Source organism: Lithobates pipiens, unplaced genomic scaffold (genome assembly GCF_037356315.1).
Source record: "Lithobates pipiens isolate NorthernLeopardFrog02 unplaced genomic scaffold, aLitPip1_a1.2 Scaffold_1, whole genome shotgun sequence".
NCBI classification, from domain to species: Eukaryota; Metazoa; Chordata; class Amphibia; order Anura; family Ranidae; genus Lithobates; species Lithobates pipiens.
Genome location: NW_027507685.1, coordinates 160,614,719 through 160,628,764, shown reverse-complemented (window position 1 = coordinate 160,628,764; position 14,046 = coordinate 160,614,719). Strand labels below are relative to the sequence as shown.

The window sequence follows — 14,046 nt, the reverse complement described above, 5'->3', positions numbered from 1 at the left end:
GGGTCTGCACTGGCAGACCCAGTTGCCATCTGAGACATTTAAAACAGATGCTTCTCAAGCCAAGAGATCTCTGCCTTGATTAATGCAACTGGAGAGAGGGATGTCTGACACATAGGACACTGGAGTACTGGGGGCACGTAAGGCAATACATAAAGGCGTTTCCAGTACAGGAAAATAAATGTTACTCAGCACGAGCTGTACTTTATAGCGGCATTGTATTGCTAGACTATTGCTCAGCGCATTTACTTAGTGCCTCTGCTTTTGTGCTTAGCACTATGGCTTCCAAAAAAGACAGCATAAAGAAGGTACCAAAAATTCCATCCCCAGGCACTGGGGACTCCAGCCCTGCCTCCACACTGTCATCCTCCCCTGAAATACCATATGTGGCAATCCAGGGTGAGTCTTTGGAACCAACTGATGGTGCAGCTGCTTCTCACATCTCAGCCCCTGTATACGTGACTGAAGATGCACTTTCCACTGCCCTGCTGGCTCTAGAAGGAGGATTAGCGGCTTTAATCTCATCCTCCATCCAAAAGGATAGGAGCGTGTTAGATCCCCCTCCCACACCTTAGACCCTTCACCAAGGGGACAGTGGGTAGAGGGAGAGGTGTTACCCTCAGGCGACCAGGAGGAAAGACAAACCGATTACTCCTCTGCAGAGAAACAACGGATGATAAACCCTTTTCAGCCTTGCAATCTAAAAAAATTCTGCTGCAATCTCTTACGGAAATGGTTCCTTCCACTGACAAGCTACCCCTAACAGAGTCAGCTGAAAGTTCAGTTTCTTCTTTGGGTTCCTTAAAACCTTCACAGCCTTTGCATGCATTTGCTGTCCTTGCATTATTAGAACAGATTATTTTTGCTGAATGGGATCACCCGGATAAGCATTTTCTCCCTCAAAGTGATTCTCAATTCTCTATCCCATGGAGGAGAAATTCACCAAAAGATAGAATGTACCAGCAGTTGACGCTACGATTTCCAGTGTGAATAAAAGTCTCTCTTGTCTAGTAGACAATGAATGCACAAATGCTTAAGGATCCAACAGATCAAAAGGTTGCAATTCCTGTTAAAATCCTCTTTTTCTTTGGCAGGTGCGGTTACTCGGCCTGCAGCCACTGAAATAGGCATCTGTCAGTCCCTAAAGGATCAGTTTAGACAGGCCCTTAACCACTAGAGATCCGCGCTATAGCCAAATGACGGCTACAGCGCGGACCTCCTTTGCCGGGACTACGTCTATTGACGCGTCGCGCTCTGTGATCAGCGAGTCTATGAGACTCGCCTGATCACGGATCGAAGCAAGGGGTCGATCCCGACCCCTTACCACGTGATCAGCTGTCAGCCAATGACAGCTGATCATGTGATACAACGGAGCCGGTAATCGGCTATTTTTCCTTGTCAGCGCGAGGAAAAAAAAGAGCCGATCACCGGCGGCCGTGATCGGGACTGATGTCCCGACCAGCTTACCAGTGCCCACCTGCCCCCTGCCAGTGCCACCTCAGTAATTAAAAAGTGCCGCCCACAGTGCCACCCATCAGTGCCCACAATCTGCCTCCACAACGGTGCTGCACCCTAGTGCCACATATCCGTGCCCATCAGTGTCATCTACCAGTGCCCAGCAGTGCCACCTATCAGTGCCCATCAGTCCCATCTATCAGTGGTACCTATCAGTGCCCCTTAGTGTCACCCATCTGTGCCTTCTTATCTGTGCCCATCTTTGCCCATCAGTGCCGCCTTATCTGTACCCATCAGTACTGCCTTATCTGTGCCTATCGGTGCCACCTTATCTGTGCCTATTAGTGCCACCTTAACTATGCCTATCGATGCCCACCAGTGCAGCCTATCAGTGCACACCAGTGCCGCCTCATCAGCGCACTTCAATGAAGGAGAAAAATTACCTGTTTGCAAAATTTTATAACAAACTATTAAACATGATTTATTTTTTATTTATTTTTTTGCATCTTTTTTTGTTTCTTTAGCAAAAAATAAAACTCCCAGCTGTAATTAAGTACCACCAAAAGAAAGCTCTATTTGTGAGAAAAAAATGATAAAAATTTAATTTTCTTACAGTGTTTTATGGCCGCGCAATTGTCATTCAAAGTGCATCAGCGCTGAAAGCTGAAAATTGGTCTGGGCAGGAGGGTGGTTTAAGTGCCCAGTAAGCAAGTGGTTAAAAAGGTTCCTGTAGAGCAAGCCCGGGATTTGGCTGAACTACCAAGAGCTTTATGTTTTGCAATAGACGCCATTAAAGATTCTATTCACCAGGAGTCCTGCCTTGTGCTTGTGCTAGTACACATGCGTAGGATTTTGTGGTTAAAAAATTGGTCAGCCGAATCACCATGCAAGAAACTCCTGCCTGGGTTTCCTTTTCATGGGGATTGGCTATTTGGGGATAAATTGGTCAAATACATCCAAATAATTTCTAGTGGGAAAAGTAATCTCTTGCCAGTCAAAAGAAAGAATAAACACCCTTCATTTAAGCAGACTCTTTCTCCTGCGCCAGGGGCATCCGCCTCTAGGCAGTGGCGATGGCCTCCGCTGTCAGACTGTAGACTAAAGCCTCAGGGTCAGGCCCAGGCACAGAAGTCATCCTGGGGGCAGAAACCTGCAAAACAGAATTCTAAAGTCTCATTATGAAAGGACCCCCCCCCTCGCCAGAGTGGGGGGAAGACTTCTGCAATACTCAGAAGTCTAGCAAGAGGAAATTCAGGACAGATGGGTCAGCTCCACTGTGTCTCTAGGGTACAAACTAGAATTTCAGGAGTTTCCACCATTTCGTTTTCTGAGGTCAAACGTTCCCAAAGATCCAAGGAAAAGGCAATCTGTTTCGAGCACGAGACCGATTACTGGCTCAAGGGGTGGTCATTCAAATCCCCACAGAAGAGCAAGGTTTGGGGTTTTATTCAAACCTCTTTATGGTACCAAAACCAAATGGAGATGTCGAACCCATTCTAGATCTAAAGAATATAAATCGGTTCCTGAAGATCCACTCCTTTCACATGAAGTCGATCAGGTCAGTGGTTTCTATTCAACAAGGAGAACCTTTTCAATTTGTAGCCTTGCCCTTTGGGCTAGCTACAACACCCCGAATATTTACAAAAGTTCTGGCCTCACGTCTAGCCAGGTTAAGGGCGCAGGGCATAACAGTCTTGGCCTACCTAGATGATCTATTGCTGATAGACCAGTTGGTGGCTCGTTTGGAGCAAAGTGTGCGCATTACAACCAGTTACCTGGAAAGTTTAGGTTGGATTCTCAACCTAGAGAAGTCTTCTTTAAAACTGCTAAAAAGGATGGAGTACTTGGGTCTGATCATAGACACAGCTCAGAAAACTCCATAAGAGAGCTGGTGCAGATGGTCAGGTCGAAAGGAGATCCCTCCATTCACCTTTGCATGAGGTTGTTAGGAAAGATGGTGGCTTCATTTGAAGCAGTTCCCTATGCCCAGTTCCAAATCGAGACTATTTCAAAACAGTGTCCTGTCTGCTTGGAACAAAAGGATTCAAGCTTTAAACTTGCCAATGCGGCTGTCCCTAAGGGTGTCCCAATGCCTCAGTTGGTGGTTGGTAACCCAGAATATGCTAAAAGGATAATCCTTCAGACCAGTTATCTGGAAGGTGATAACGACAGATGCCAGCCTTTAAGGCTGGGGAGCAGTGCTAGAAAAGACAACTGTCCAGGAAAAGTGGTCAAGGACAGAAAGAACCTTGTCCATCAACATCCTAGAGATCCAGTCAGCAGGTCTGGCTCTCTAAAGGCCTGGACATTCATGTTATGGGGCTGTCCTGTCAGGATCTGTCAGGGCTGGCTTAGCCCTTCCTCCTCTGGGCTGGCCGCTCAGCTGTCGGCTAATTGCCAGCTCTCTTCTCTCTCCACTGTTACCAGCTGTTCCTGATAATGCTCGTCTGGCCTGCCTATTTTAAGTCTTCCAGCTCATTTCTCCATTGCCTTCACGTTTGGTCACATCACTGGGAACCATCTCCTGCTGTTGTTTCAAGACTGGCTTGCTGACATCCCTCCTGGCTTCCATCCTGCTTGCAGTTGCTCTCCTTGTATCCCTGATGTCTGGACTGGCTGATTACCTGATCTGGTTTATGAACTTTGGACTGGCTGACTACCCAATCTGGCTACTGGACTCTGGCTTGCTTGACTACGCTTTATCCTATTTACCTTTTTATTTTTATTAATAAACAAGTGTGATTTGATTGTACTTCTGTCTCTGTCTCTTTCATGGTTCCTGACAGGATCCAATCCGACAATGCCACAGCTGTGGCTTACATCAATCACCAAGGGGGCACCAGGAGTCTCGCAGCACAGAGGGAGATGAACCATTTCCTATCTTGGGCAGAGAGGAATGTTCTGTGCCTATCAGCGGTTTTCATTCTGGGAGTAGAGAATTGGCGGGCAGATTCTTGAGCCGCCAGCATTTGCTCATGAGGGAATGGTCTCTTCACCCCGACATTTATCGGGCTGTTTGCCAGAAATGTGGAACTCTGGACGTTGATCTTCTGGCGTCCTGTTTCAACACGAAGTTGGTCAACTTTGTGTCCAACATGAGGAATCCACTCGCATGCGGAACAGATGCGTTGGTGACCCTACAGGATCAAGCTGGAGAGAAATCCGTTAATTCTGGTAGCTCCAGCATGGCCCAGGAGGTCCTGGTATGCATAAATTGTAAAGATTGCGGTGGAGGATCCATGGTCCCCACCACTACGGCCAGACCTACTCTCACAGGGGCCGATATTCCATCCTACCTTACAAACTCTAAATTTAACGGATTGGCTATTAAACCCGCATTCTGAAGAAACATGGGCTTTTCGGGTCAGTTATCTCTACCTTGATTAATGCAAGGAAGCCAGTTTACACAACTATATATTATAGAGTCTGGAGGGCTTATGTTTCCTGGTGTGAATCCAAGAGTTGGCACCCAAGGGGATATTATCATAGGCAGAATTCTTGCCTTTCTACAATTAGGGGTAGAGATGAAGTTGACCTTAAGTATTATTAAGGGCCAAGTCTCAGCTTTATCGGTCTTATTTCAAAGACCGCTTGCTACACATTCTTTAGTCTGGGGTTTTATGCAAGGGGTGATGTGGCTTAATCCACCAGTTAGATCACTTTTGAACCTTTGGGACTTGAACTTAGTTTTTTCAGTGTTACATCAACAGCCATTTGAACCGATACAGAATATTCCCTTAGTTCTTCTGACAAGGAAGTTAGTGTTCTTGGTTGCTATGTCCTCAGCAAAGAGGGTTTCAGAATTGGCTGCTCTTACTTGTAAAGAGCCATACTTGATTATTAATGAGGACAGAGTGGTTTTGTGCCCTCGTCCAGGTTTTCTGCCAAAAGTGGTCTCAGGTTTCCATCTGAATCAAGAAATTGTCCTGCCATAATTTTTCCAAAACCATGTTCCAGGGAAGAGAAGTCACTACACTGTCTTGATGTAGTTAGAGCGGTCAAAGTCTATTTAAAGACAACTGCTCCGATCCGGAAGACCGATGTCTTATTTGTACTGCCAGAAGGTCCTAAGAAGGAATGGGCAGCTTTGAAATCCACTGTTGCTAAGTGGATTCGGCACGTTATAATTCAATCTTATGATTTAACATGTAAGATTATATCTTTTCAAATCAAAGCGCCCTCTACTAGCGCTGTTAGTGTTTCTTGGGCAGTGCGTCACCAGGCCTCCCTGGGTCAGATCTGTAAGGCCACAACTTGGTCTTCAGTGCATACTTTAACCAAGTTTTATCAGATGGATGTAAGAAGGCATTAAGGATATCTTCTTTGTGTGCAGTGTGCTGCAGGCAGCAGTATAAGTCATCAAGTCTGGGGGTGCCCTACGGGTTGTGTCTCCCTCCCCTCAAATAGCATTACTATGGGACGTCCCACATAGTTATTACTATGGTGCTATGTGTCCCGTGATGTACAATAAAGAAAATAGGATTTTTATAACGGCTTACCTGTACAATCCTTTTCTTGGAGTACATCATGGGACAAAGGTCCCTCCCCTCTTTCTGGGGTTTAAGTATATTGCTTTGCTACAAAAACTGAGGTACTCCTGGTAGGAGGAGGGGTTATATAGGGAGTAAACTTCGTATATTGGGTTTACCAGTGTCCATCACCTGAAGGTGCCTATTTACCCATATAGTAATTATTATGGTGCTCTGTGTCCTGTGATGTTCTCAAAGAAAAGGATTTTACAGGTAAGCTGTTATAAAAAATCATATTTTTCTCCTGCTCCCAGGGGCGTTTGTCTTTTTTTCCCCTCTGCCTTCAAAGATCCCTGCATGTTAGCCTTTGTGCCCATGCATACATACAATTTAGAAGCCGAAAAAAAAATACCACAGCCAGTGCTTTTAATCGAAAAAGGTTTGTCCGAAAAACAATTGGCCTGCTTAAAATTATATAAAAACAGACCTAAGCGCAAGGCATGTTTAGCGCTTGAGCATTAATTCATTTAATTGGCCAGAATAAGAAGTCTGGTCAGGGAAAAAACGGCAAGCTTGAGGCACCTAAACATGTTCCAAGAGTTTACAAGCAACAATCTTTTTTTTTTTTTTTTCGCTAAAACTCTGCTGCCAGGAGTTCAGGAGAGTTAGCAAAATATTCATTGAGCATGAGTCCTTAAAGGCTTTACTTCTCATCAGTTTAGTGTTAACAGTGTGCTATGGTACTACCTCACCTTATGTGGTATGTTTGCAGTTTACATGGGGGGGGGGGGGGTTACGTTTGATTTTTTTTTTTTTAAAGTGGAAGTAAACCCATCGATTTAAACAGTTAAACAGTTTAAACAAAAAAAAAAGGCATGCCGGGAATGCTAACTGCACATTGGCTGTGCTCTCAGCCAAACTATCAAACCATCCAATGGCTGGTGTCATAACGAATCACATGTGCAGCACCATAGCAGTTGAAGATTAATCAGAGGCAAAGATGGCAGCTTCCTTGGCTGAAAACCATAGGGGAGTTTACTTCCACTTTAGGTTTATTTTATTATATATTTTATAATTAAAATGTATTAAACTTTTTTTATTTAACTTTTTTGCTATCACAGGAGGGGTTAACAAACCCCCATTGATATCACTGAGAAGGTGACATATTTTTGGAGACGTATCTTCCCTGCCCTCCAAGCAGCTAACTAAACATAGACTGTGCTTGGTTATCTGCTTCCCTGGCTGTAACAGCCAGCAAATTACATCCTTGAAAATGGAAGTGGCTAGACAATTGACACGTCTGCCTTCAATCACTGCACAGGAGAACTAGGAACAGATGTTCTTTGGCCTCCTCCTACTCACCATACAGAAGCCCTCTAATGTGATTCTGGACTCCTGGAAAGAGTGGAGGAGTCTGGTAACCTTGGCTTAACCTATCACTTTCTGGTGTATGATGTTAGTTCACCTTTTCCTTTTTTTTTTTTTTTTTAAGGTGAGAAAACCCTTTAAATCAGTTCTTTGCCATTTGAAAACATTGACTTTTTACAGGAATTCTTTGGTTACAGCCTACACTTTGAGTCTATAACATCAGCATTGTAAAAACAATACAAACAATGACTTTATTTGACATATTAATATATAGTAAGCTTACTTGAAATATCTCCTTTCATGCGGCCTGTCTGCTGACTATCTCTTTCCACATCTTCCTGGATTCCCAACATGCTTTGCAGCTTCTCTTACGCTGTTTACTTTAATTTTGTATGGACTGCATATCCTATGGTACCTTGCTGAATTCAAGCTGTGATTCCTGTACTGATTCCACCTCCTGAAACTCTTCTCAGCAGCTCTGTAGTTCAGAAGGCAGGCTCTGTGAATTGTGTGACACAGCAGTGCCTACCCAGAGAGCATAGTGGATAAGTATCTCAGAATTCCAGAAAGAAAATGTATGGAGAACTTTACAGAGTTTAAAAACTTCAAGATTGTTCAGAGTAATAGGAGTAGCCTAGACATGATTGAAATACAGTGTGAAATGTAATACATGATTTTACATTTTGACCATAGATATATTTTAAAAGCCTTTGCACGCAGAAATAGAAACATTCTCCACCCTAGAAACAGGGTAACAGTTACCCAGACCATATGCTGGACTAATAGTGGTTTGGAACAACTAGCGTACAGCCTGAACGTTTTATACCTGGATTGCATCATACCTTTACAATCGGTTGCATCCCGAGGCTGATTTATGAAAATTGAATCAAATAAAATAAGGCTCTTGCAACCAATTTAATCCTTAAACTACCCTACACAAACTAAACTTGGAATATCTCTTGTTGCTGTAGTCCACAGTGTCAAATTATTTGTCTCATATTTAACTTGAATAAAAATCACTATTGGAAATATTACTACTTTGTTATGGAAAACATTGTATTTAGCACAAAAAGGGCATATACTGTGTTTGTATGTATTGTAAATGATTATAAATCTCTCATTTCATAAAAACCTCAAGGGTATCTTGGATACTTGTTACTGAAACAAATGATTATTTGATTACTGACATGGTTTAATGCTGTCGCCTGGTCTGTGATACTTATTTACATGCTGTCTTCTGTCTGTGCTTCTGTTTTCAGCCTTTCGGCCAGTCATGTCGGGCAGAACTTTACATTTGTGCTGACTGACATTGACAGCAAGCAGAGGTTTGGCTTCTGCCGGTTATCTTCAGGCGCTAAAAGCTGCTTTTGTATCTTAAGGTAAGGCCAGCTGTGTCTGTCTACAGTACACATTTCAGCTTGTGCAGACCTCCAAGTCTCCTATCTCCAGAAGTTCTTTGCAGATGAAATGTGGACGGTTGTCATATATATTAAACTGTTTTTAATTGTGGTCATGTGACTTTATAATATGAGAACAATGTAAGGGCCAGTTAAATGCATGTTCAGAATTTACTGTTTCCATAGCCTTTTACAGCATAAAATTGTATTTGAATGCCTGCTCACCTAGAAAAACACAAAAGACTGAAAAGATGAAATGTGGTTATCTTAAGCAACTATTGGCGAGATTTCCTTCACTTTCTATCTTGGAGACACAATGGGAAGTTGGAGGAAGTCACTTCATTATAAGGCCACTCTTTTCTTAAGCAGATGTCTCCAGAAAGTGTCTCCGTTGGAAGATTTCCTCTATATTCCTGTTCCAGAAACATAGAAGAGTGACAACAAGAAAAGACAAAATGGTTTATTGATTCAGGCCTTTTTTTTGGTTAATACATTCTGTGGAGAGTGGCCCCCAACTCTAATCTATGAGAACCATCTCCAACCTCTAGGTTTAAAAGAACTGGACTTAGTACAGAGTCTTGTGGTATACCCCTAGTGACTGGTCTCTGTTCTGCATGAACCCCCATTGTAGATGCACTCTGATATATATCCTTTAGCTATCTGCCTATTTCTGAGATCATAATACCATAATGTGGAACCGTATCACATGTTTTGCTGAAATAGAGCTAGGTATCACCATCACCATAGTGATTCAGAACATCTGTGATACAGGAAAAAAAAAAAAGATTAAAACAATTGATCAATTTGACTTGTTTTTTTGTTTTTTTTTGCTCTCGTCTAAAAAATAATTTTAGGATTACCTAAACCCCCTGAAACATTATATATTTTCTGAAAGCAGACACCCTGTGGATACAATTATGGTTGTGCCAATTTTTTTTCACGATATTAACCCGTATGTAAGTAAAAAATGCATCTTAATACAGTTAATTGTAGGTCACACAAAAGCAATAGGCTACATAATGTATGTTAAAATAAAAAAGACAATTTTGCACCCAGTAAATAGATACCCAACATGTCAAGCTTTAAAATTGCGTGTGCGTGTGAAACGGCAACAATTTAAGCTTTCTGAATTTTCAATTTTTAGTAATTGATTTTGGGTTCCTAGTAGGAAGGGGAGATCAGGAAATGGATGGGGGAGTGGGGGCAGGGAAAGGCTGATGATCATACCATAGGTGATAGAAAGTGATTGGGTGGCTTTACAGCCGCCTGATCACTTTCATCTGACGGCTAATATTTGGCTTGTCAGATTTACCTATAGTGTGATTGTGTGTATATTCCTCTGCTGCTGAATATGTCATAAGTGAGTGACAGCAAAAGGAATGAAAACATAATGCATTGGTTTCAGCAGGTTATGTGATTTTAAATGATCATATGGGTAGGGATGACTGTAATAATTTTACTACTACAGATGTTTAACTCACATTAACTCATCAGCAAACACTTGGATTGACCTATTTATACCAACCTTTGAATCATTTATGAACAAAATAAACAGAATTGATCCCAGGACAGAGGCCTAGTGCACCCCACTCACAACTCCAGACCATTCAGAAGATACACCATTTATCACCACCCTTTGGATGCACACCTGCAAACAGTTTTCTATCTGTACTGTAAATCCACTATTATCAATGCCAAAAGATCTCAAGGTGTAAGTTAGGCGTTTATGGGCTACTGTGTCAAATGCTTTAGCGAAATCTAAATACATTATGTCCACAGGCTTTCCTCTATTCAGATTACAGCTCACCTCCTTATAGAATGTTAATAGGTTGGTGTGGCAGGAATGATCTTTTATAAATTCATGATTGTTACTATTAATGATACTCTTTTAATCAGCAAATTCTATAAAAACTATTGATGTTAGGCTGGCTGGCCTGTAGTTTCCAGGTATGTATCTCAGACCTTTTTTGAATATTGGTAGCACGTTAGCTTTTCATCAGTCTCCTCCTACCATTCAGGTCAGTAACCTGTCCTTAAAGATTAGGAATGAGGGTCTAGCAATACCCCTAATGCCAGAAAAGTAATTATATGCTTTAGCAAAATGAAATTGTAAGGGAAAAGACTTTATCTTATGCATTTACTTTCAGTGCAGGTAAGAATAGTTACCAGGACAAATATTAAGCGGTGAATTTCCCTAGCGGGGACATAGACAATAATAAAAATTGTTCTAATTCATTGCTACTCAATCCAAAAGACAAAATCATTTTTGGCTTTAAATACACTTCAGCAAGAGCATTTCTTATTACCTAGTAAAGCACCTTAACTACTGCTAGTGCTATTAAAAACAAATAGTTTGTTTCCATTTTTTTTTTTTTTTTACTAAAACACATTACTATTAATATGGCATTAGAAGCAGAGCAACCTGGAATTGGCACGTAAAGCATACAAGGACATGTGCACCGGAACTCTTTGCTATATCACACTATACTGTAGCCACATATTGCCAGTATTCGTAAACTGCAGTTGAAACAGCAGAGAGATCTGACTTTCAGACTTGTTAAAATGACCCTGTCAAGAAGTCCACAAAGTTACAAAGGAGCTAACCTGTGAAGAAAACCGCTTCATACATATCTCTTTAAAGACCCATTTACTAAACTTCAGTTTGTAGTAGAGCTCCTGGCACCATTCCAATTCCACACTTCCCAATGTCTTTCTCCTACTGGTGTCTGTGGATTCGGCTACCAACCCCTACCAATGCTCAGTCTATAATTTTAATGGTAGGTTTATTTTAATAGTGAGCCAGAATAACAACAAAATTTCCAAGAAAACACATTTCAAAAAAGTTATAAATTGATTTGCATTTTAATAAGTGAAAGAAGTATTTGATCCCCTATCAATCAGCAAGATTTCTGTCTCCCAGGTGTCTTTTATTCAGGTAACCAGCTGAGATTAGCAGCACTCCTAATCTCAGCTGGTTACCTGTATAAAAGACAGCTGTCCACAGAAGCAATCAATCAGATTCCAATCTCTCCATATTCCAATCTGGCCAAGACCAAAGAGCTGTCCATGGATGTCGGGGACAATATTGTAGATCTACACAAGGCTGGAATGGGCTACAAGACCATTGCCAAGCAGCTTGGTGAGAGGGTGACAAAAGTTTGTGCGATTATTCGCAAATGGAAGAAAGACAAAATAACTGTCAATCTCCCTCTGTCTGGGGCTCCATGCAAGATCTCACCTCGTGGAGTTTCAATGATTATAAGAACAGTGAGGAATCAGCCCAGAACTACATGGGGAAATCTCGTCAGTGATCTCAAGGCAGCTGGGACCATAGTCACCACGAAAACAATTGGTTACACACTACGCCGTGAAGGACTGAAATCCTGCAGTTGCCTGCAATGTCCCCATGTGCAAGAAAGCACATATACCGGCCCGTCTGGAGTTTGCTAATGAACATCTGAATGATTCAGAGGAGAACTGGATAAAATTGTTATGGTCAGATGAGACCAAAATCAAGCTCTTTGGCATCAACTCAACTCACCGTGTTTAGAGGATGAGGAGGAATGCTGACTATGACCACAAGAACGCCATCCCCACCGTCAAACATGGAGGTGGAATCATTATGGACAACTTCACCGCATCAAAGGGATATTGGACGGGGTCATGTACAGTCAAATCTTGGGTGAGAACCTCCTTCCCTCAGCCAGGGCATTGAAAATCACCCAAAACACAAGGCCAAGGCAACAAAGGAGTGACTCAAAAAGAAGCACATTAAGATCCTGGAGTGGCATAGCCAGTCTCCAGACCCTAATCCTATAGAAAATATATAGAGGGAGCTGAAGGTTCGAGTTACCAAACGTCAGCCTCAAAAGCTTACTGAATTGGAGAGGTTCTGCAAAGAGGAGTGGGACAAAATCCCTCCTGAAATGTGTGCAAAGCTGATGGCCAACTACAAGAAATGTCTGATCTCTGTGATTATCGAGAAGGGTTTTGCCACCAGGTAACTAATTTATGTTTTGCGAAGAGGTCAAATACTTATTTCACTCATTAAAATGCAAATCAATTTAAAACTTTTTTTCAAATGTGTTTTTCTGGATATTTTTGTTGCAATTCTGTCTCTTACTGTTAAAATAAACCTACCATTAAAATTTTAAACTGATCTTTTCTTGGGCAAACATACAAAATCAGCAGGTGATCAAAACCCTTTTTCCCCTCACTGTACCTTTGCCAAGCTTCCTCCCGCAGTGACTAGGCGAGGGTGACACCATCCTCCGTCCAGCCAGGTCTTATATCCAAATCTCGCAAAAAAGATAATCTTCCACTGTGCCACAATGTCTTTTCCCAAGACTTGGGCTACTCAGCATTCTCTGAAATCTGGCTATGGAAATCAAGGATTTACCTCTCCCAATCCCCACTCCCCCAGAGTCTTCTTTGCACTTGTATGCAGTGTTTAAGGATAGAGCCTCATTGAGTAAGCAGACCAAGCTCGACCAATGTAATTATGCATTAAAAACTCAATACCTGAATTTCAGCTATTGATCTGTGTGGTGCTTGCAGGACTGCCAATAGTTCAAATTTCAGCCACTATGTGAGTCCTCTATGGAGAACTTTTAGTGCCTTTAGCCTTTTTTTTCTCCTTCCTTGACCTAACTAACTTGGCCATCCTCTCCCAAATCACCTAGATCCAATTGCCACACGCTCTGTTTTTTGGATTATATCTTGCACGGCAAGTCCTGAATATCTCGACCATGCCTGCAGATTCATTCCCCATAGACCATCTCCCGAAGCTGAAAACTTGGCACACTGAAATCTGGGGGAGCTACAGCGCATCTAAGGAAGGGAAGGTTGAAATTGGTTAGGTGAAGGAATAGTTTGAAAAAGGATAAGTACACTTTGTTTTAAAGTTTCATTTTAAACAGTGTTTTTGTCTATAGTTTATAATTAAATATGTACATAGTTTTGTCATATTAGCGCAGTTCATTTGTAGGCAGTGCTTTCTTGTTTGCAGTACTAGTTAATAGTTGTCCTACTTATACTTGCTATACTAAAATGTGCGTCATCTACCTCATTGAAAGCAACACTGCATTAGCATATTAGCTAATATCTTTTCTCAGCTGTTGCTACATTCAGTTCAGTTCCTAATCTGCCCTGCCTCCAGTGGCTGATCTAAAAATCTCTACCTTTTATACAAACGTATGGGAGAAGACAAAAAAAAGTGAAAGCAGTATATTAAAACAACATTTTATATTGTATCTAAAGCTCAGAATTTAGTTTTGGTTAAAGCTGTGAGGGATTAGAAACCCTGTCAGGCTTTTTTTGGCTAATAAAGAAATTACCTAAATAAATAAACTTTAACCAGT

The 14,046-nt window shown here is 41.8% G+C and overlaps 1 protein-coding gene across 4 annotated transcripts in view; it reads left to right on the top strand.

The window, feature by feature from the left end:
* The window catches only part of DENND1A (DENN domain containing 1A), a 1,535,852-nt gene that overhangs the window by 452,392 nt on the left and 1,069,414 nt on the right, over nucleotides 1–14,046 (top strand). For all 4 annotated transcript variants that reach the window (XM_077478826.1, XM_077478827.1, XM_077478824.1 and 1 more), the window contains exon 5: nucleotides 8,549–8,668. In XM_077478826.1, the coding sequence (XP_077334952.1) occupies nucleotides 8,549–8,668 (120 nt within the window). The remainder of the gene's footprint in view (nucleotides 1–8,548; nucleotides 8,669–14,046) is intronic.